Source organism: Pristis pectinata, chromosome 27 (assembly GCF_009764475.1).
Source record: "Pristis pectinata isolate sPriPec2 chromosome 27, sPriPec2.1.pri, whole genome shotgun sequence".
Classification (NCBI taxonomy): Eukaryota; Metazoa; Chordata; class Chondrichthyes; order Rhinopristiformes; family Pristidae; genus Pristis; species Pristis pectinata.
Genome location: NC_067431.1, coordinates 15273228 through 15297068, shown reverse-complemented (window position 1 = coordinate 15297068; position 23841 = coordinate 15273228). Strand labels below are relative to the sequence as shown.

The following is a 23841-nucleotide window of genomic DNA, read 5'->3' as shown; positions in this document are numbered from 1 at the left end:
TGCATTATAAAATAATTAGAGTTATACAGTATGGAAATAGGTCCAACCCATCCATGCTGACAAAGTTGCCTACCTGAGCCAGTCCCATTTCCCTGCATTTAGCCCTTATCCCTCTGAATTTTTCCTTCTATGTACCTGTCTAAATGTCTTTCAAACATTATAATTGTATCTGCCTCTACCACTTCCTCTGGCAATTCGTTCCATGTACCCAGCACTGCCTATGTGGAAAAAATTGTCCCTCAGATCCTCTTTAAATCTTTCCCACCTCACCTTAATTCTCCTCATCCATCCTCTTGTTCTTTTCCAATCACCTTAAAGCTCTGTCCTCAGGCTACTAATCCTCCTACAACTGGAAATAGCTTCTTCTTTTTCTTCTGCTTAAACCATGACTTGGTTTTAATCATCTTTATGAAATCCCCACTTAGTCCTCTCTGCGAGAAGGAAAACAATCCCATCCCTGCTTCTTTTTCCCTTCCTGACCTCAATCTAGGCACATGCACACTCTCTGGCTGTCACCATCCCATCTTCAGCCTGACCATTTCCACGGCTGGCACTCTGCCCCAGTTTCGGTCCATCTCTGCTCCTTGACTCCGTCACCTCATCAGCCTTTAATGTGCGGTAGCTGTTGTGACTGTAAAGCAAGTCACGCCACTGCCACGGCAATACCATTTTACTTCAATTTTAAATTTTACTCTATATTTACACAGCCTTTGAAAGGAGTCAGAGCAGCCAGAATCAATAGCGGATGTTCTCCACCGAAGTACAGTTACAAACCAATTCTTTACTTAGTAGGCAAGTTATATGAAACCATCACTGACACAGTGATACATGGGCAGTCAGTAGTAAATCTACCCCAACTCACTAGGTGGAAGGAGATCCATAACTTCCCCCAGCTCTCACATTTGGCCAGGGCTGCAAATATTTTCCAAAAGAGGACTACAAGCTGTTTTATTCTTTGATGTAAATTTGATCAGGCTATTTAATTAGAAAAATCTTTCATTATTAACATCAATGTTGCTTGCTTTATTTACAGAGCTAAAATCACTTAACTGTTCTCTTCTCAATTTATTCATATACGCTCAAAGAACGGAAAGCAGATGACCCAGTTACTTTTTCCCAGTGTGAAACTACTAATTTTATTTAAATTGATTCTGTACTAAAAAAACAATAAATGAAAAATGAAAAACATTACTGTTAAATCTCTGAGGAACCTCACACTTTCTGAGAATGAGAATTATTTTTTCCTTACTTTTTAATTTACACATTCAACATCAAACCTTATCTAAGCCTTTTTTGAAACATATTGTTGCTGAATGACCTTGAGATGGCCTGATTTGAGGTAAAAACCTGATTCTATATTGATGTCAGAAGCTGGCCAAGGAGAAACCATAAACTGCAGAATTAGAAGTGTGTCTTTCTTCACGGTGGGATTGTCTGACTCACAACTCAACCAAATAAGGCGAAAGATTCTGACAAATGAACCTTTAGGTTTCCAGTTGACGTTCATTTTCTATTGAACTCTCAGGTAGGACTTTCACAGTGGTAAACATGAGCATGTTAACAGAGCATGTTGTCAAACTGAACATGTATTTTGCCCTGAAATAGAAATGATTGCAAACCAATGCTTCTTTGCATGAGGTAAGAAAAATTGTTCAGAAATGTTGGAGCAGTGCCAGGTTCAGAAAGGACTATTTGTTGCTACAAGGAGATCCCCGACTGTATCTTATCTGCACACTTGGGCTGTACAATTAAAATTTACACATACAGTCAGTTTGATATAATTTTGTTTTACGTTACATGCTGTCTTCCAGAGTAAGGAGCAATCATACACCATTTCCATGCCAGTTGTTGGTAGTTTTTTTCTGCATCAGGATCTGGATTCACAGTGCTCCCCTGCAGAAGGTACAGGATTAATGAAGAATATATTTCAATGGGAGAGGGGACAGGAGAGGCTATGTAGGGCCTTTTGAAGATCCACAGATATAACTGCACAATGAAATGGTTGTACTGCTTGTAGACTGGACAAAACTGCAATGCTTTCTCCCTCTGATAAATCAAAATCACCCATACACATACCTATGAGTGTGTAGAATCTCTCTCTCTCTCTCACACACACACACACACACACACACACACACACACACACACACACACACACACACACACACACACACACACACACACACACACACACACACACACACACGCACACTTAATCCAGACAAGCATAAAAGAGGAAAAATGATTGTTATTTGAGTACTAACAACTTATGTTAAAATAACTAAAGATCAAGTTCAAAGAAGTTTCAAATCATTCTGGAGCAACAATCAATCAAGGGAAATAATGCTAAATAAAAGTAGAAAAGCTGCAAAACTCAGAAGGTTAGGCAGCATCTGTGGAAAGAGAAATTGTGATTTTCTAATGTGAATATTAAACCATCTTGCCAAAAGAATGGCTTTTGATTTGGGGAAGACATGCTTAAACGTTGCTGAGTTCAGGTCATACCACTCTCTCAGGTGTTGCATTCAGTTCTGGTCACTCAGGTCTAAGTGTGACACTACACTTCAGGAGGTCTGTTAAGAGGCATGAGATTGGGGTTTGATAACTGTTAAAGATGCTCCAACATTATAAACTTCTGAGAGATTACCTTTTGGAGGAATGTTAGATAGAACAGATAACCCACAGTATGATGGAAGAATGTATCATTTCCATACCAAGAGAAAGCAAATTTCACACTGGTGACAGGAGATTATTCATGTAAAGAGTGATGAGATCATGTAATGGACTTCAATAGGGTCCCAAAATATGTTTACTTCCAAGCTGCTAGCCAGATAGAAACCCTTCAATCCTAGTTTGATAAACTTAACTAAAGTTAATGTTGGTTCGTTAAGGAGTAAACATTCTCTCTCTTTGGAAAAATGCAAGTGGCAAGTCTTAAAAATCCCCAAGTGGGTGATGTCCATAAGATCAAATAAAGCTGGTCCAATATTTTTCTTGCTCGATTTCTCAGGAGATTTTGGTCTCACAAGGACAGCCATAGTGAGATCTGAACATACATTCTCTGGATTGTTTGTTAAGTACCCTGACCACCACTACACTACCGTATCCAGCATTATATATAGAGTCTTTGAGTCATGTGGCATGGAAACAGACCCTTGGGCCCACCAAGTCTTCGCCAACTATGAAGCACCCATTTATACTAATCCCATTTTATTCTCCCCACATTCCTATCAATGCCCCCCAAGATTATTTACCTACATGTAAGGCACAATCTACAGTGGCCAATTATCCTGCTAACCCACAGGTTTTTGGGAAGCAGGGGAATATTGGAACACCTGGAGGAAGCACATGCAATTACAGGAAGAATGTACAAACTCCACAGAGGCAACGCCGAAGATGAGGTTTGATGCAGATCACTGAAGCTGTGAGGCAGCAGCTCTACCAGCTGTGTCTCTGTGTCACCTATATAATTGCAGTGACTTCAGTGTTGCATTGAGTGTAATGCCAAGTTATGAGAAATAACAATGAAGCTTTTAAGTGTTTCAGGGGCAGAGTCATGTCACTGGATTCCAGAGGACTTCTAAATCCTTACACTAACAATTTAATAGATATAATAACCTGAAGATGTTTATAAATGCAAACCATTTAAGCCAGATACACTGGTGACATTTCTCCAGTTTCTTCATGTTTGACCTAGCAGAGATTAAGATATTTTTCCACCCAACGGAAATGTTATATTGTGTGCTTAGAACCAGAGTTGTACCAAGAGTTGTGTCAAGCTGCTCCTTAAAATGCTGATTCTTAGAAAACTGGAATCTATTCCTTGAATTTATAGATAAAGAGAAGTACTCCAACATCATTGTCTACTACAGAGCAACAGCATTCTCTATGCAGCTCAGACATCATTAGAAATGGACAATGCCTGCACAGTAGACCATGGAAGTTCATAGTCAAAATAAAATGAATCAAAGACCACGTAAGTGCAACGATTGCCACTGCCACCTTCAAGAGAGTGTGGATGCATGTGATAAATGGAATTTTCAAGGTGCTAGGTGAGTGCATCAAGTCAGACAACTGGAGTTATGGATCAGTCATGAACTAACTGAATGGTGAAGGAGGTGTAAGGAGCAAAATGGCCTATTCCTGTTCCCACAGAGGTTGTTGCCATCCTCACTGAATTTACTTCCAACTTTTCATCTGCTATCACTTCATCTCTGGAAAACTGTTGTTTAATTGCTGCCAAGCTAGCATCCATGTATTTGTTTCCCTGACTTGAAAATTTGAACTGTCTTGGAGCAAATGAGAAAATCAAATGGGATTGTCAGCTCTTTTTAGTCTGAAGAAAATAGAATCCAAATGCTGGAGGCAAAACTAATCACCATCTGCATATACAGGCATTACAGTGCTTATGTGCAGAGATCTAAGAAGCATTAATTCAATCCCAACAATGGCTATCAGAACATGATACTCCCATTTAGTTTTATATACAATGGTAGCTCTATACTGGCATTCTTAGCATAAGAGTATATGTTGACACTTAGCCAGTTTTTTAAAGATCCATGGAACTAGTGAAGGGTCTTCAATGGATTTAATGATTCAATTTCTTTTCAGCATAATTGTTCCATTACAAGATGTAGTTAGTAATATATCCATAAACCTTTCCCATAATACAGTCTATGTACTACACTTTCCTGCATTATAAGAACAATGCTGAATGAGTGTCACATGACCTGGGCATGCAGTGTGAGTAACTGTTGCACTTATATACATGGTACTTGTGATCTGCTATGTTGTGGCTATGTGAACTTCCATGGTCTACTATGCAGACATTGTCTATTTCTAATGGTGTATTGTTGCATGGAGAATACTTTTGCTCTGCAGGAGACCGTGATGTTGGAGCACATCTCTTTATTTGTAAATTCAAGTTTAATGAGCTGTAGATAAAGTAATTTGAGTCACTGGTTGGCTGTACAACATAATTATGATTTCACCATGTCACACATTGTCAATAATTTCAAAGCAATAATTTTGACTCACTATAAAGCATATTCCGGGTAGATGATGGATTATTTCCCTGGGCTAGCAAGTATTGAAATTACTTTTGTGAGAACAGTACCCAGAATGAACAGGCATTCAGATTCATCTCTTCAGCTGCCCTCTCATGGACATGTGATGCCAAGGATTGCAGTTGGAGCATTCTGCCAGATTGACCAGGAGTCAGCACCGATTGTAAGAGACTTCATTCCATTGATGTTCTGACCCAGGGTCTCGGATCCAAAACATTGACTCTCTTTCTCGTGCCTTGTATGCTGCCTGTTCTGCTGAGAGTTTCCAGCTTTTTCCATTCTTTTTGCAGATTTCCACCATCTGCATTTTTTTTTAAATTTTCATTCCATCAACATTTGGCCAGAGGGCAACCACAAGAAAAAATTCCCCAGTGTGTCAGTGTCAGATTCCCAGACTGTGGCTGTCCAACATCATCACATGCTTCTTAATACAAACAACATTTCAGTATTGGTTGTAGGGGATAAAGGTAACAAAAGATATGCACTTAAGCTCTGGCTAAAGGTAGATCTGTGGACACACTCCAATGAACCAGAAAAGTACGACAAGCAAGTACTGTAATATGATAACAAGAGATCAGAACAGATCTGAAAGCCCCTTCGGGACAAACCAGAAATCATCCTTGGGATGTTTTGCACAATATGGGACAATGAGGACAAGGCATGGAGGACCACTGCGTCTGATGTGGATTCCATTGGCAAAGGGGATAACGGTAACAAGGGGAAAGGGTAGATGGACCTGCAGACCACTTCATCATTTTGTTCCTCATGCTGCCAGAGATACACAAAACCTCAGTTATCACTTACATTGGACCAAAGTAGCCTTCACATCTGCTGCCCACTCCTCAGCCCCACTGACACAAGGCAGCCATTCACCAGCTCTGAAGGCATTAATGGGTCTCAAATAGTTCAAGTTCTTACATTCATCAGCAGGCAACTTAAAACCCAGCAGCAAAGGACGGTGTCCAAAGGTAAACGGTGTAAGCTAATATACACAATGTTCATAAATAAATGAAACATAATGGCTTGAACCTTCTTCTAAAAAGCAGGCTGTTTCATGCATAACTGATGGAATTTACATAATCTTGCATAGGTCTGGGACTCCCTCTTAAGCATGTACGAGCACAAAAATCCGGCACTTCCATGGAGCTGATTGCTGCTGTCAGGTCTGATGCTGGGCTCTTCATGGACTCCAGTAATTACAATGGGAAACCTGCCCAATGTTCTTGAAAAGGGAGAGGAATGGCTGCCAGGGTGCAAGGTAAGGTAACTGCACACTTTTGATTTAATTAGTTTTTTAGTAAATGTATTTAATGTTTTCCAATGTTTTAATTGTGTTTAAAGAATGGATAAATCATGTTTAATTCTACACTTTTTGAATGTCTATAAATGACAGAGGTATTCAAGCTTTTGACAACCTCACCAGTTGGTTCAGCTGGGGCATGGTTTCATTGGCTACCAAAGCAATTATGATTTTGGCTGGCATTTCTGATTGGTAGATGCTGTGCTTTGTTGGATCTCACCAATCAGTTTGGAGTTTGTTTACCTGAGGAAGTTCACACTTAGTGCAGGAATAGCAGGTAGGAGATTAGTACAGGAGTAGCATTCAAGCAACTGCCAAGTATGGACAATGAGCTGGTCTGTGGAAGATTTGGTGCAATCACACATATTCATATAGACCCATGTGAGGATTCTTAGTGCCTAACAAAGACACTTCTCTTTCCTTTCCTTTGATGCTAAATGTTGTAAAATCTGTGGTGTCAGTAGGATTAGCAGGCTAACCCTCAGATGCATGCAGCCAATGATCTTTGAGTTTTGGTGCTCGTGAGGATCCCACCGTAAATGTAACACTTCTGTCTGTGCACGGAGCAAACTGCCATCAGAACACTAGGCAGCGTATCAGATACTGGTTGAGGTAGGTGAGAGACTGGAATGCTTTGGGTGGAGTTCCCACTTCCTTGACCTCTTCCCTCATTGGCTTTCTCTTGGGCAAGTGGCAGACTACTCCTACATTTTAGCAGGGAACCAGTTTGGCATGGATCAGGGTGGCCATGGTGATGTAAGGTTTGTGTTACCCTCGTTAAAGCAGCAGAACTGATACCATCAATAGTTTATATGGCCATGGTCAAGGGATGGGTAGAATGCCCCAAATAAAGATCCACTCAGGAGGATGCCCTGTCCATCGAAGATGTCCCTGTAATAGCTGGTACCATTGATCCATAATTACTTTAGTTGGATTCCACTACCCTCTGTTTTGCAAATAGTGCACTTGACACACTTGTCAATATCTTGGAAATTGGTCCTACCTCTCTAGTACTTTCATTTTTATTAATGGCCTTTGGGATTCACCATCTATGTGCAGCAAGGCAGAACTTAGAGAGGAATATGCCAACCAGTGGCCACTCTCCATGGGTGATTCTGCCACTACACTCTTCATCTGCTCACTTGTGATTCACCAGGTATGAACCCACCAGACTCTCTAATGGCACCAACCGTGCTCACAGCTGCTTTGGTGTCAGGTTGGCATATATCCTGTGATGATGCACCTTTGGAAGCAATGAGTTCATCTGAGAAACTTCGTCATCTTTGGGCAGGGGCTACTCATCTTTGCGTGTTGGCCCTGCAGGAGAGATGCAACAGATATGATTAACCATTAGAATGTAAAAATGTAGCAAGTCATCATGATTAAGGTGAATGTATTTTAAGTGGTTTTGATTTCTTCTTAAGTTGACTTTGTCATTTTGGAGATTTGAGTTGTAGAAACTATATTTGTCACCCTACAGCAATGAAGTCCCATGAGTTAGGGGGTCTCGATAGCAGCACCAGGTCTACCTGCAAAATGAGGTGCCAACCTGTAAAACTGCAACAAATGACCATATGAGGGCTTGACAGCAAAAGCAACATGCTATAGCCGGAAATAGGCGAGCCCACAGCCAAAGATACAAAGAAATGCTCTGCAGTCTCGCCACATTCACTCAAGAATGGTGGTGGACAATTAATGACTCATGAGAGCAGGAAGCTCCAGAAACATGCTCATCATCAAGAATGGTGGAGCACAGTAGATGAGTGCCAAAGACAAGGCTGAAGCACTCATAAGTCCGTTCAGCCAGAAGTGCTCTGGATGATTCCTCTCACTCAACATCATAGAAACGAAATTTTAGCCAAATCAATTCACTTTATGACATTCCAAGAAACAGGTGAGTGCACTGTACTGCGTAAAGGCTGTTGGCCCCAACTATCATACCCCAATTACAGTGTTGAAAATTATGTTCTGGAACTTCTACATCTCTAGTAAGTTGTACCAGTACGGATGCAATATTGCATCTACCTTCCAGTGTGGAAAATTGCTCAAAAAGCAGGACAAATCCATTCCAGCTAACTATTGCCCTATCCATCCACTTGCAATCATTGGTAAGGTGATGGAAGGTGCCATCTACAGTGCTTTCATGGACAAACAAGCTGAGTTCTGGATGTGAGGGTAAGAGTGACTGTCCTTGACATCAAAGCAACAGTTTCAACAAGGATTATGCAAAGTATCATGCAAATTAAAGTCAACATGTAAGAAGGGCAATCACTTCACAGGCTGAAATCATTCCTCGAACAAAGGAAGATGGTTGTGATTGGTGGAGGTCAATCATTTCAGTTCAAGGACACTGATCCAGGAGTTCCACAAGAAAATGTCCTAGACCCAATCGTCAATTATCATCTTTCTATCATAAAATTAAAAATGGGCGTGTTTGCTAATGGTTGCAGAACTCCTCAGAAAATGAAGCCACATCTGCCTGCATAGAGTATGATCTAGATAATATTCAAGTATAGAGTTATAAACAGCAATTAACATTGGTGTCACAGAAGTGTCAGGCAGTCGCCATTTCCAGCCATTTTTGTTATTCACATTCAATGAAATTACCATCACTGAGTCCTCCACCATCAGTGTCCTGGGGCTCATTTCAATTAGTGTGATCGTGAAAGAACTGTGGACAAAAGCAGTCAGAGGCTGTGTTGTCTATGGCAAACGACTCATTTCTTAACTCCCCAAAGTTTTTCCATTATCTATAAGTTGGTAGGATAACAACAGATCCAACAACATTCAAAAAATTCAATACCACTCAGGACAAAGCGGACTACTTCATTGAAACACATCTACCACCCCACAGATTCATTTCCTTCACCACTAGTACACCAAGCCTGTGTTTTTTGCAAATACAAAATGTACTGTAGCTACTTGAACTTCTTCAACAGCAGCTCATAAGTCCATGATTGCTACCACCCAGAAGGATAAAGACAACTAACCTATGGGAATACCATTATCTGCAGTTTCTCTGCCAAGTTGTACACTACCTAGTTTGGAAATATATTACTGTTCCTTCTTCATCATTGGGTCTAGCTCCTGGAACTTCTTTGGAATAACACTTTGGAAATACCTTTTTTTGATCTGCAGAGATTTGAAAAAGCAGTTCATCACCATCTTCTCAAGGCCATTTAAGGATATAATACGAGCCTCAGTTGTATATTTACGTCTTGTAAATCAGTAAAATAAGTTGTCCTCAACTGAACTGAATAGAGTCAAGGCTGTGGATTATACTTTGATTCCAAAGAAATGAATGGAACTGAATTTCAGAAACTGAGTTCAACCTGCAGTCACTACTAGACTGCACTTTTAGACCAAGCAATCAAGTGGGAATTTCTACCTTACCATGCCTCCATTTCAATTCTCAGGAAGCAGATATGCCACATTCTCAAATCCCTCTTCCCAAAGCCCTCTTTTGGGTATTTCTCTGCCTTGTAATCACAAATTAATGGGATAAAAATCTCTTCTCTCTGCCAGCTGTAAAGATCCAATGTAAATGGGAGTGGTAGATTTCAATGAGCTTACAGCTGGCATTAAAAAATTGACTATAACCTAGTCATAATCAGCAACAATCTCACCCAGAGGAACAATGAGGATGACTGTGAAATGCATCATTGTTTCTCTGCAGAGTGCTGGGTAATTTACACAGAACTAAATCCTCTATCTGAACTGGGGATTGTATGATGGCAAAATGTGGGAAATATTCTATCCCCAGACTGGAGGGCTTCACCAACAGTCATTGGGGAAAAAATACTGGAATAAAATATCAGAATTCTTTATGGCTTTAGTGGAGCATCAGTTATCTGATCACATCTGTTTTCCAAAGTTTTAGGGAATATTGATTCCTCAATCTTCAAGCCATGCAGTTACCTTCCTTTCCAGTTTTGGTCCAAGTGACTTCAGACCCTCCAGTATGGTTAACTTTCAACTGCCCTCTGAAATGGTCAAGCAAGACATTCAGTTCAAGGGACAATTCGGGGTGGACAGTAAATCCTGGCATTCCATGTGAAATTCACCTCCCATGAACAAATAAAACCAATTTAATCTTCTCCTGCTTGTCACAGCCCACTCTTTGTTTCTGACCTCATATACCCACACATTTGAGACTATGAACTCAGCAGTGCAAATGAGATCAAATTGCCCTATCACTAATTAAGTATTGGTCTGGTTGTTGACACCAAGCACCTCTCCTTCAATAAACTACGGCTTTTGAGTGTAAATCTTCACTTGCAATTCAATTTTCCATGATGGTTCTCTCAGTCATTAGTGATTTCATTAGAGCTATCGCCAAAATACCACTGAGAAGCAGGATTGAATTATACTCATTATTCATTCAAATAAAAAAAGGAATGATGTAACCAATAAGTCTTGATGATGTGCAGTATGTCAGTTAATCATATTCTCTGCATCATAAAGACTTCACTCCCTGCCTCAGCACACCTGATGCTAGAGTGCTCACCACTGCTGGTTACACATTATCTATCCTCTAGAAACTTCAGCTCCTCTAAAACCATAACCCCAAATGTGTCCAGCACCATCTTCCACTCATCACCACCCTGCCCTTTCTAGTTGACTGAGATCAAGTTTTCCAACACCTCTATTTTAAAATTCACGTTCATACATTTAAATCCTTCATTACTCTGCTTCTCCCTCATTCTGTACCTTTATTCCTCCCTACACCTTCCCTGACCATTCTGCTGCCCTGTCCCTGGTCTTTTGTCTGTTTCTCCATTCCTTTATCCCATCATTGGTTACCATACTCTCAGTCATTTATCACTCAATCCGGAGACCACCTCGCCCTCCACAAGACCTTGATCTTCCTTAAAGTACTTATTAAAAAAACAGCTGTATCTTTTGGCCACCTCTCCTAGTGCTTTGATCCCATGTCAGCATGTTGACTGATTTTATCTCTGTTAAGTGCTTTGACATCTATTTTGCCATCCGAAGGTGCTATATATCTGGTTGCTGTTGCGTAACGTTGAGTCTGAGTTATCCATTCCCACCTTTGTAAAGGGAAATATTAATATTGTTATTTTCAAAGATCCTTGACATATTTGAAAGTTTTGAAGAGCTGCAAATCCGAGATTTCAAGAAATTGCCCAGTTTTCTATAATCAGTACTTTTGATTGCTGTTGTTAGCTGTTCCAGTATGTCCAGGTTAGACTGTAGATTGGAAATCACAGAAAACAACTCCACATTTATTTCCCTTATATATTACTTGCAATCCGCTGAACTTAGACTTGTTTTCCCTACACGTTTTGTGTCACTGCAAATATACATTTAAACGCCCTATTTAGTAAAGTAACACAGGTGACTTTAAGCTTCGTGTTCATTTTTTTAAACCTATTAACAACTACATTTAATTAATTCATATCTTCATCATAATTACATGAATTGTGAGCCGGCGTTATCAAACGCTTTATTTTGTAATTATAGGAAAAGCTGCCCTGTTTTGAATTTAATGAACTTTCAGTGAGGCATGAAAATGCTTCGGCGCTCTGGGATTGAGTCTGGTGCTGTTCACCTTTAACGTCTGAAGGGCTGGAGAGGGGGTGCACGGCAGCTGGATCTGCTGCCGTCTTCCTCCCCAACTCCTTGCTATTGCGCATGATACTGCGGCGCTCCAGCCGCTCCACCTCAACCCACCTTGAAACAGGCTAGCCCGTCGGCCCTCTGACGAGCGCCACCCGCCGCCAATCAGCGCTGGCGCCGGCGGCAGCTCATCCAATCCTCGGCGGGAGGGGGGCGGGGAGGGGCGGGCGCTTGGATCGGCCACCATCAAGTTAGGTTGCCGGCGCGAGGGGGGACCCGCTCTCTCCGCGCTGAGAAAGAGCAGGAGTTAGAGGCTGGGAAGAGTGTTAAGTCCATTCCAGAGGGATGTAACCGAATGAGAGAGGGAGAGACAGGCAGAGAGAGGAGAGACAGAGAGAGAAAGAGGCAGGGGAAGAGAAAGAAGAAGAAGAAAAAAAGAATGAGGAGGATATGAAGAGGACATCATCGGGAGGATTGCATTGCACAGATGATCAGAACAGGGGGTTTTTCCAAGGAGCAGCTAAAAGTGAAGAGCTCTAAGATATGATCCAGCCAGATCTCACAGTGAGGTGACAGTACTATGATTTGGTATGTGGCCACTTTGCTAGCGGGTGTAATCAGCACTAGAGGATCGGCAGCTCAAGGTGAGTTGAAGTTCAATACCATTCTGCCCAAGTTTATTCACTGATGATGCGACTGTGCTGACAGCGGCGGGTTTAACCGATTCGGGGAAATAGGGAGCCGTCTGCTTTTTTGTTAAACGTCTGGAATCGTCCGGTATTTGTGCAAGTGACAGTAAAATGGAAAGGCGCTGGGTGAGAGATGCTCCCCACCTCTGCCCCCGTTACGTCGGGGCAACTGCCAAGCGGTCTGCGAAGTTACGGGCTCTCTGGAGGAGAAGGGGAAACTTTTGCCCTTAGTTTGTGAGAAGTTCTCGGTGTTGCCCATTGCCCCGACATTCCGCGCTGTCAGGGAATGCAGATGTTTGAACATCTGGCCGGCAGGAGCACAGTTTGCTGCTTCTTTGGTTGAAGATTTCTGCACAAAATGTGCCAGTTTCGGCAACTTTGTCTCTGCGGTTGGGGGCACTGGCTCCAGTTTATTCTGCTGGGTGGACGAGCTGCCGCCGGGGTGGAAACGTTACTGCAGTGCCAAACGATGCCTCAAACACCCGGGACTGAAAGATGCTTCTCGCTGAAAGCGAAAGTTTACTGGGAAATAGGCGATCGAGGAGTTTACTCTGCATAACATAGTCAGTGCCCGAAATCCAGATTTGGATGTTTGATATATTTATGCATGTAACCAAATCCGATTCGGTAATTGCAAAACTCCACCTATTCCACACCAGAAGGGATCGAGCCATTAAATGGTTTAAAATGTTAATTAGAACAGGTTTAGTCTGCTTCCGAGGACAGGGTACTCCTGTCTCCACTGTAATATATGGTAATGGATAAAATACGTGTGGGGAGAGTTTTAGGGGAACATGACACAGACGTGACGGTCCTCAATGACGGGTGAAGCCTGCCTGTCCAGCTTGACATTTTCAAGTGGTCTAACCCCCCCCCCCCCAACCTTGCAGACAACCCGGGTCCCAGTTCGAGGACTGCGATGCTGCACTCACTGGGGGGAAACCCTTAGGATTTATTTCCATTCAGTTGCAAGCGAAGCTCGTTTTTTTTAAAATTTAAAACGGCGCTGCGCCGCAGTGTGTGGGTCCGCGCTCCACATCTGGATCACTTCCCGTCAATTCTCCTGAATGGGGGATTCTCGTTCCTGTGTTCCGCTGGGACCGCGGTTACACGAGAAACCCGCATTACGCCGATCAATGAAAGTAGAACGGGAGTTTCGAAGGTCGCGTTTAAAGGTGATCAACGTGTTTTGAAGGTGGCGAATCTCTGCAGTCCGTTTAAACCAATGTTAGCTTTTGGAATTAATTCATCGCTGGCATTTCACTTCCTATCGCTATTCACAAGGCTTAACCAATCGGGGCTGTGCTTTGCATTGGCGATTCTACCCATGCCTTTGCCGGATTTGGGAACGAGAGTGTCGCTCAGCCAAGCCTCCAGTCGAAAGGGGCAAGGTTAGTGCTGCTGGCGAATAAGGAATGCACCGCGCTGTACAGAGCTGCCACTGCCTAGTCACAGGGGAGCCCTTCACGCTGCAGGCGGCCGCACTGCAAACTTCCCCCGGCCTTTCTCGGAGCAACCTGTTCGCTCTCTGACATCTTGCAAGATGTGTGCGGGCGGAGTGATGTCACCATTGCTCACTCCAGTATGTCACGGCATCGTCATGTACTTGCGATGGGTGGTGAGTAACCAGTGCGAACACCAAGTACAGAACGTCCCACTTAATAGCAAAACCCACTTACACGATGATTAATTGCGCCAGAAGTGAGCATGGATTTAAATACCCTAAATGACGACCCCCACTGTTCATTGAATCATTGCAGCCCATACCAATCGATCCTGAAAAAGAAGTAACAAATGTTAAATAATGATGGGAAGGGTTTATTTGTTTAAAAGATATGGTAGGATGGGTTTTATTCATAAAACATTTGATAGGAATCTTATCTTTAAATATGGGGACCACATTGCCAAATATAAAACGAAAGAGGATTGAAACAAGAGAATGAATCTCACTTATTCTTCGATGTGACTCCTGTCCAAACTTTCTGCCCCCAGGATGCTGCACGGGCCACTGCTTCCAAGTGTTGGCTTCACCAATTCTTGTGGCGTGCAGTTGTGGAGATAGAATCTAGAGTTGTACAGCATTAGAGACGGGACCTTCGGCCCATCACATCCATGCCCGTCTGTACTAATCCCATTTGCTTGCATTAGCTCCATATCCTCTGTGCCTCTTCAATGTCCTTTAAACACAGTGACTATTTCTGACTGCACGTCCTCGCATTCCAGATATCAACCACACTCTGTAATAAAAAAATCCTTCTACTCCCCTTTAAAACTCCTTCACCTTAAACCTGATTCTTACTATCTACCCTATCTCTGCCTCTTATAATTTTATATACCTCCATCAAGTCACCCCTCAGCCGCCTCCACTCCAGGGAAAACAAGCTCAGCCGATCCAATTTTTCCCTATAACTAAAAGTAACATTCTGGTGAATGTTCTCTTGCACCATCTCCAGCGGAACCACATCCTTTCTAAGTGTGGTGACCAGAACCGCATACAGTACTCCAAGTGCTGCCTCACCAGTGTATTGTAAAGTTGCAACATAACCTTCCAACTTTACATGCTATGCTCTGACCTATGAAGGCAAGCATGCCATATGCCTCTTCACCACCCGATCTGACTGTGTTGCTACTTCAAGGGAACTATGGACTTGAACCCCAACTCTGTTCATCAACATTCCTTAGAACCCTATCACTTACCGAATATGCCCTACCCCTATTGGACTTCACAAAATGCATTGGCTCGCACTTGTTGGAATTAAATTCCACTGGCCAATGCTCCACCCAGGCTTTCCATCTGATCGACGTCTAGCTGAAGCCTTAGACAACCTTCCTTGCTATCTGCCACCAACTTCCGTGTCATTCTGTAAGCTTTATTAATTGTACCTCCTAAATTTACCTCCCAAGTCATCAATATATATCACAAAATCAAAGGTCCCAGGACTGATCTGTGCTGTACATTGATGGTTGCAAACTTCCAATCATAAAAGCAAGCTTTCACCACCACCCTCTGTCCTCTTATCACCAAGACAATTTTGGATCAGTTAGCCAGCTCATCTTGGATCCCATGGGCCTTAACCTTCTAGATCAGCCTACCATGTGGGATCTTGTCAAATGCCTTACTAAAGTCCATATAGACAACATCTGCTACCCTGCCTCCATTATTCTTCTTAGGTACCTCCTCAAAAACTCTATCAAATTAGTAAGACAGGACTCCCCTGCACAAATCCACGCTGACTATTCCTGATCAGCCTCCACCTTTCCAAATGTACATACCTCCTACCTCTCAGTATTTTCTCCAATAATTTTCCTACCACTGAATGTAAGTCCCAGTTGCCTGTAGATACTGGGTGCTGCAGCGCATCTCAGGAGATGCCCTTTGGCTTTCCTCTCCTGGCATATTCCGCAACAGATTGTACAGTTGCCCCAGGACCTCATGAGAAAGTTGCATCTTCTGATCTTTTCTCATTTCCTGTCTGTCTTTTGGTGTCATCTGTACCTGGAGCCAACCCCTCACTGGGGGATAGTCCTCAGCCATGCCATTCAACAGCCTTCCTTCCTTTGCCTAGTTTCTCTCACTTTTCCTAAACAATAATCCTTTCTGATTCCCGGGATTTCCTTAGTGATATAGTAGATATCAAAAGAACTATTTCTTGATGAAAGGCGATCGTACGCTGGCTGATATCCATATAATGTATGGTGCTGCAGATACTTTGCTGGCATGGCCTTGATCGGTTGCCTGTGCTTTCGCCCAATGGTGACACATGACAAAGGGAAGGAAAGTAACATGGGTAAACTTGGGTTAGGTTTGAAAACTTTATGTAGAAGATTGATGGTTCATTTTCTGTGATGTGCTGTGTGATAATTCCTTTTGAGATTAGTGACTGTCAGAAACTATTACAGCAACTCTGCCAGTTTTCCCAAATGTGTTAACTATGGTAAAGGTTCTGACTTCCTCACCTAGTGAACTTGCATATTAATTCTTAAACTCGTGGGCATCCCAATATCTGAAATTAATAAGGCCACATTTCCAATATTGTTTTGGTTGAATTAAAACTGTCAACCAATGTAACATTAAATGGTAACATCAATGATCTCGGGCAATGGATCAAAAATCCAGGTGTTTCTGATTTCTCAGCATTCCTAATAGATGAAGATAATGGTGTGGTCAAGATAATTCTAAATATTAAATGTCCAGACTCACACAGGATAGTTGGCTGAGGCACAGGAAGCAATTGGAATTACACTCCAGTGTTGTTACACAGGGAAGGAGGGAAGGAAAAACTCATAACATCTGTATGTGAAACATTTGGTATGTTGACAAATGTGCAGAGGGGGAAGGAAAGGTTCAGACAGCTCAATCCAAGAGCATATGCTTCAACTGGGGCCATTTTTCTATGGTTGCCGTGGGTGCATTTATAAACTGGACCACTTGTGTTTGTCATGAACACACATATATTGTAACTCAGCTGCTGTTAGCAGGAAGTACATGCTTACTTTGTTGAACGCCTAAGATACCTGCCTAGATGAAAATAAAGCGAATCCAGGAACTGGAATTCATGTCATGAATTTCATGACTCCTGGACATTCCAACATCTTTCACAGACAATGAAGTAGTTGGAAGACTTCATTGTCTGTGAAAGATGTTGGAATGTCCAGGAGTCATGAAATTCATGACATGAATTCCAGTTCCTGGATTCGCTTTATTTTCATCTAGGCAGGTATCTTAGGCGTTCAACAAAGTAAGCATGTACATGGATAGGTACATGGATAGGAAAGGTTCAGCAGGTTATGGGTCAAATGCTGGCAAATGGGACTAACTTGGATGGGCGTCTTGGTCAGCATGGACCAATTGGACCAAAGGGCCTGTTTCCATGCTGTATGGCTCCATGACTAGCATTTGAATTGTAGTTATTACTGTTATGTGGAGCAACGTTGCAGTCAATAATTACACATGGTACTTATCCCAAAAACAACAATGAGATAAGTGACAATGACACTCTAATTTCAGAAGTCTTGCTTAAGGTTATCCAGGAAATAGGGGGGAAATGTAACAACATATTTTGGACTTAATTTTATGGGTTAAGGTCTCATCCAAAAGTCAACACCTCTGATTGTGCGAGATCCCTTCAGTAGTCAACTGACATGTCCAAAAGATAATGCGCCAAGTCTCCAGAGTTGGGATAAAATCCATAAGTTTCTAATATGCTGAGCTAAGGCTGACAGATAAACCTATAATCTTGTAGTGTATATAATAAAAGATAATGTACTTTCATAATATTTTTATTGAAATTTAAGATCTATTATGGACATTAATTGTTTAGATACCTTAAACAATAATACTTCCTCATAGGTGAAGTATTATACATGATGAGAAAAGAAGAATAAAATTCATTGGTTCATGCCGCCTTGCTAAATTTGTCAAGGTAACAGCAGCAGAATATGAACTTGAGCTGTGAGTGCAATCACACAATTATTATGTTTCATTTAATGAACACTGGCATTTTTGAAGGAAATTGTTTCATTCAGGTGAGACTTAGAATAGGTCTAATCCTGGGAATCTTTAAAGAAGTTAATACTCAATTAATACTTTGAAGGATGTGCTGATATTAAGCCAACTTTCTGTGTAATACCATGAACTTTATCCACTGTGAGATTTGCTTTTACAGGATGTTCAAATCCACCACAGCAGATGTGGCCATAAGTTGATGTCAAATTGCTGACTGTTTAAATAAATGAAACAGTATTTATTTCACACACTCAATTAACAATTCCTCCATTCAGAGTAGAATCATGGAATAACAGAATCATTATAGCACAGAAGGAAGCTTTTCAGTCTATTGAGTCCATGCTGGCTCTCTGCAATCCAGTCAGTCCCAATGCCCTGCTCTTTCCCCAGAGCTCAGCAAATTATTTTCCCTCAATTGCCCATCCAATTCAGTATATGGGATGAGCTGCCAGAGGAAGTGGTTGAGGCAGGTACATGAACAACATTTAAAAGGTACTTGGACAGGTACATGGATAGGAAAGGTTTAGAGGAATATCGGCCAAATGCGGACATATGGGACTAGCTTAGATGGGCATCTAGTCGGCATGACCAGTTGTATTGCTCTATAACTCTTAATTCCTTTGAAAGCCTGGGTTGACTCTTGTTCTACAATCTTTACATATTGTGAGTCCACTGTGCATAAAAATATCTTTGTCCCTCATCCTTGCACCATTTGATAAAGGGAATAACTACCCTTGATTTACCCAATCTAAGCCATTATGACATTTTACACTTCTATCCAATTCCCTCTCAAATTTTCTTTTACTCCAAGGAGACCAGCTCGATTCTCCACTCTAACCTTGGAGCTGAAATCTCTCAGGCCAGGGAACACTCCTGTAAAGATAAATGAAATACAGATGGGGGTGTGGGGGGCAAGGAGGATGGAGGTGGTTAGGGGCTATAGAAATAGCAGTGTAAGAAGAAAGGAAATCTATTTAAGTAGCACTTTGTTGCAATCTCAGGATGACAACTAAAGGATTACTTTCGTAGGAATTTATCATGGCCAATTTACAGATAGTTGGGTCCCATAATAGAAGATAAAAACAAATGAATGAATAATTTGATAATATATTTTCACAAACATTTGGAAAGGATGAGATGGGAAAAGACTGGCTGGACCATTGGTCCTGTGCATTTGGCTGTGATGCCTCACTACAAGAGGCTCTTTACCCTTAGATTATGTCTTGTCATTTTTGGGTGTTGAATGTTTGCTTTCTAGCTAATATTTAGACTGCTCTGGAGTCTGAATCTGTTTAATTTCAGATTGACATTCACTGTTCTCTAGTTCATAATCTATCCTGTTATCTTAGTTAATTTTTAAAGACAGTAGCAATATTTTTAAAATATTTTTTCCATTGTTTAACAGGCATTTCCTTGAGTGTACCAAGACAATGACAAAATTTAACAGGATATTTCCTAACATGACTGGGCTCATCCAATTTCTATGTTAGATGTGCATTAAAATGTCATCATTCCCCTTGCAAAGTCCTCAGAGGAATGCCCAGGAAATTAGTCCACTTTGTTCCAGGAATGTCTGTTGTCAGGACCTCCAGGAAAAGCTAGTTTTGGTGACATGTTCCAGGCTGAGGCCTCGCGAAGTTAAGTCTAAATAATTACCTTCTATCCTTCAGCCCCTATACGATGACACTGACTATCCTCATTCCCACCCATTGATCTCGCCTGCCCTCCCTCTGATTACCCTGTCCGCGACACATCCTGATCTCTGATCGACCAACTCCCCAATCACCCAGCCTTTTATCCCCTAATTGCCCCAGTCACCTCAGACCCAAACTCGACAAAGTCACTGACACAATCCCTGCCACCAAGTCCAGTCCTCAGACACCTCAACACCCTCCAAGCTCACCAACTGACACCATGAGTTCTAGCAGCCCTCTACCCTCCAACAAAGTGTGATCTCTGTCCAGGTGAACACCACCCCACCTCCAATCCCGGCCCCAGTGAGGCTCTGATCACCAGTCTCTTTCACATCCTACCCCCTCCCTCAACCTCCTCTACAGGCTCACAACTAAAACTGACACACACACCACGGTTTCTAGATTGATGGCACTCAAACTTTACTACAAAATAACAGCAGTGAATTCCCCAGAAATAAAACAACCTTTTGAGGATTTTGCCATATTAAGCTACCAACTCATCCATTTGATGCTCTAGTTGCACTAACCATCATGCATTCCACACTACGCAACATTTCCTTATTCCATAAAATAACTAACGATGAAGTTGTGTAGGTTGCAATATACATGGAAGTGCAAAAGCACAACCAGTCTCGTGTGGATAGCATTCCATCAAAAGTTTTGTTCGGCTAAGTTTGGCTACACAGATGAACTTCCCTGGAAAATTTATGTAAATCCATTTCTTTTCATAACAACATGGTCTTAGCCACACCTTTTCATTGTAAAGTTGGCTTCTATGGCATAAAATTGTTCAGGACTATTTTTTTAAATCTTAACTATGTAAATGTGAATAATACATAAACATATTGATACATGGAGGTGAATATGGCTGAAGGAATGGATGGTTTAAAATAAATCAAAATAAATATTTCAGATGGGAGTGCAATGATTCAGATGTGGCATTAGTTAATGTGTTTTTAATACACTTAGAATCTCCTGCAGGAGGCTAGCTGCCATGAGAAATGGTGACACGCTTCACATGTGTGTGCTTAATAATGTATTCAACATTATTCCCAAAATTATTGCCAAAAGCATTGTGGTGTTCAATGAGCCATTGGCAGGTGCAACACCCAGTAATGCCAGTTAACCCTTTAATCAATTGTGTTTGCAGCTGTTGAGAAATCTTCATGATTTCTACCTTACAATGGAGTGGAGGCGAGTCATCTTGCTGCCTAGGGCATTGCTGAACAACAGCAATGACTACCAAAAATTTATCCAGTTGAATGGTTTAAGACTACAAGCTAATATTCCTTAATATTATCTTGGTTATGGCAAATTTCAATGTCATTAAATATTTCAAAATATTATTAGCTGTGTAATGGCTAAGACAGACATGAAGTTAAGATAGCAGAATTGCAACAACACTAACCCAGAAATTCATCCCTATTCAGTAGACTAAAGATTTGGATTTAGATTAGCTTATTGTCATATACACCAGGGTGCAATGAAATTCCTTGCTCATGTGAAGCTCACAGAGTCACCAGTTTATGGGGTAATAATAAATACAACAATAAATACAGCGACGAGTGCAAGAACAACAGAATGGTGCAAAGTCTAGTAGTGCAAAGTCTAGTAGTGCAAGCTGAGGTAGTGCATAAAGAAATCCTAAAGTGACAATAACAGAAGAGGTAGAATTAAGGGTTCAAAACGTGGTAGCCTCACTAGGAAGGGGATCTGAAAGAGGTAATTGGTTCAGAAGTCTGATAGCATTGGGGAGGAAGCTGTTCTTGTGTCTGGTAGCTCTGTAGTTGTGTCTGTGCATTCGACTAAAGAATTTGAGACCACAGATCTCAGCAGGTCAGGCAGTATCTGTGAAGAGAAAAACAGACTTAACATTTCTGGTCAGTGACCTTACATCAGAACTTGGTTCTGTATCTTGTACTGTGATGTAAATATTTCAATAGCTTGAGGGTGATTTCAGGTATGCTTCTTGTCTGAGTCTCTGGAATATCCCAGACAATGATTGGTGAAGGGTGGCATGAAGCAGCATTGAGGCGTTTAACAGATTTGGTTCTCACAGCATGTTTATTGTAAAATTGTAATGAATGGGACTGGAAATAGAATTATGATTGGCTCTCAGAAAGGTCATCAGTGACATGCCTGTTGGATAGACTTTTCTATTCCTGCATGCTGCATTCCTCTTTAACTATTTATACGAATATAAATCCATCCAAACATGCTTTTATTATTAAAATTGCATGAACTTGCACTTCCATTTCTGTGCTGGTCAGGTTGGCCAGAGAGTCCCCTTAAATATTGTTATCTTGCAATATATCACCAAGAAAATGGCATCATTCACATTTTCCCAGTTCATTTCAGTGAAACCGAAGATGAAGTCTGGAAATATGATGTGTGAAATGAAAATTCCGGGGGAGAAATCAATCAAATTCACTCATGTGCATTGATTATTCAGAGTTTAAAGCCTGCTGCAATTTTGGACTACTGAGTAGTTTTTTTGCTGAGGTGAGTAGTCGTTACTGGAACCAGATTGAGCTTTAGCAATCAGGCATTTTGACATGTATGACACACCATAGATGTTCAATGTCTCAGAACACTAGAGGTTCCCCCTGAAATAGACTGTCAGGCTTTCAAAAAATATGAAGTCTGAAAGTCTTAAAACTAACATAGATGCATTGCTCTAATATTTATTTGGCAGAAAGCCTCTGAGAAATATTCAGTGCATATTTTATAAAAATTCCATTTCCATTCACTTCCCATTCCTCTTCCCTATTCACTTCCACATAAATGTTTCGTCCTTGTCTCCATCCTATCCTGGAATCTTCATTTTTCACACTAACATGGATCCCGACTGCTTTATAGGAGATGCTCCTGGAATGAGTAGGATACTTGTCATTTCATTGTCATTGCTGCAATTGTGTCCTTGAGTAACTAGAATATTATCTTCATTGAACTCCTCAGAGGCATGGTCCAAATTTCATCTGAATGCAGTTGTTGCATCTGAATTAGTGCGGTTTCTCATCACTTCATGTGCTTTTCTGTCTCATGGCTCATTTGAGAACAGAGTCAGATTCTACTCAACACCACTTAGCAGCTGACCAAGGAGTGTACATGATAGGCCATACCACATCTTTTAGTTTGATTTTTCCTTCCCTCTATCATCTAGCATGGATTGAGAAATCTCTATGTTTTGAGTTTAACTGGCAACTTGCCATCACCAATTCTGCAGCACTTGTTGTATCTGTTTTTATAATCAATGCAGTACTGAGGAGATCTACATTGTCATAGATTCCATTTTCTGGATAAGCTAATAACTTGAAGCCTCATCTTACTTTAAGGTAAATATTAGATAAATCCATGGAACTGTTTGAAGAAGAGCACCTTCCTTATCACTTGGTCAACTCAAAATGTTATAACTGGCCACATATTTCATTTTAAGTTTTTGCAGTTTGCTGTTCACAGATTGGCTGCTCTGTTTGCTTTCAAAACAACTCTGTCCACATTTAAAGAATCCTCATTTGGTTGTGAATTGCTTTGGGATGCTGCTATTTAAATCCTGGCTTTCTCCTGCTGCAAGGATACATCCTGAAGTCAGAATGGAGACTGTTCATTTTATTTGGTGGTTTGACATCAATAATGTGACAAATGAATGATGGTCTTCTTAATTGATGAACTGGCCAGTTTTGAATGCATAATTGGGAAGTCTTCCTGCAGTGCTTATTTGAAAGGTTTATTTGTAAAATTAAGTATTTGTCTTGATCTTGCTATGCAACTTAGAAACTATCACTTTCAGTTTGCAGTGCCCACTTTATGTACTTGTGAATATTAACTGTAATAATGTGAATCTGCTTTGAATAATTTTGTTCGTTGTAACTCAAATCCAGCAGCAATCCCAGCTAATTATCTTGCCTGAGAACATTTGAAGAACATTTGGTACCTAAAATAAGATATTTTTTTAAAACTCTAATAAAGCTGGAACAAACCATATGGAGCATCACAGGTCACTGTG

The 23841-nt window shown here is 41.2% G+C and overlaps 1 protein-coding gene across 1 annotated transcript in view; it reads left to right on the top strand.

Annotated features, from left to right (window-relative positions):
• Positions 1 to 12259: 12259 nt before the first annotated feature.
• LOC127583746 (protein turtle homolog B-like) overlaps positions 12260 to 23841 on the top strand; it is a 553788-nt gene continuing 542206 nt past the window's right edge. Inside the window, 1 exon segment of the mRNA XM_052040046.1 lies at positions 12260 to 12590. Coding sequence (XP_051896006.1) covers positions 12527 to 12590 — 64 coding nt within the window. The 5' untranslated portion in view covers positions 12260 to 12526.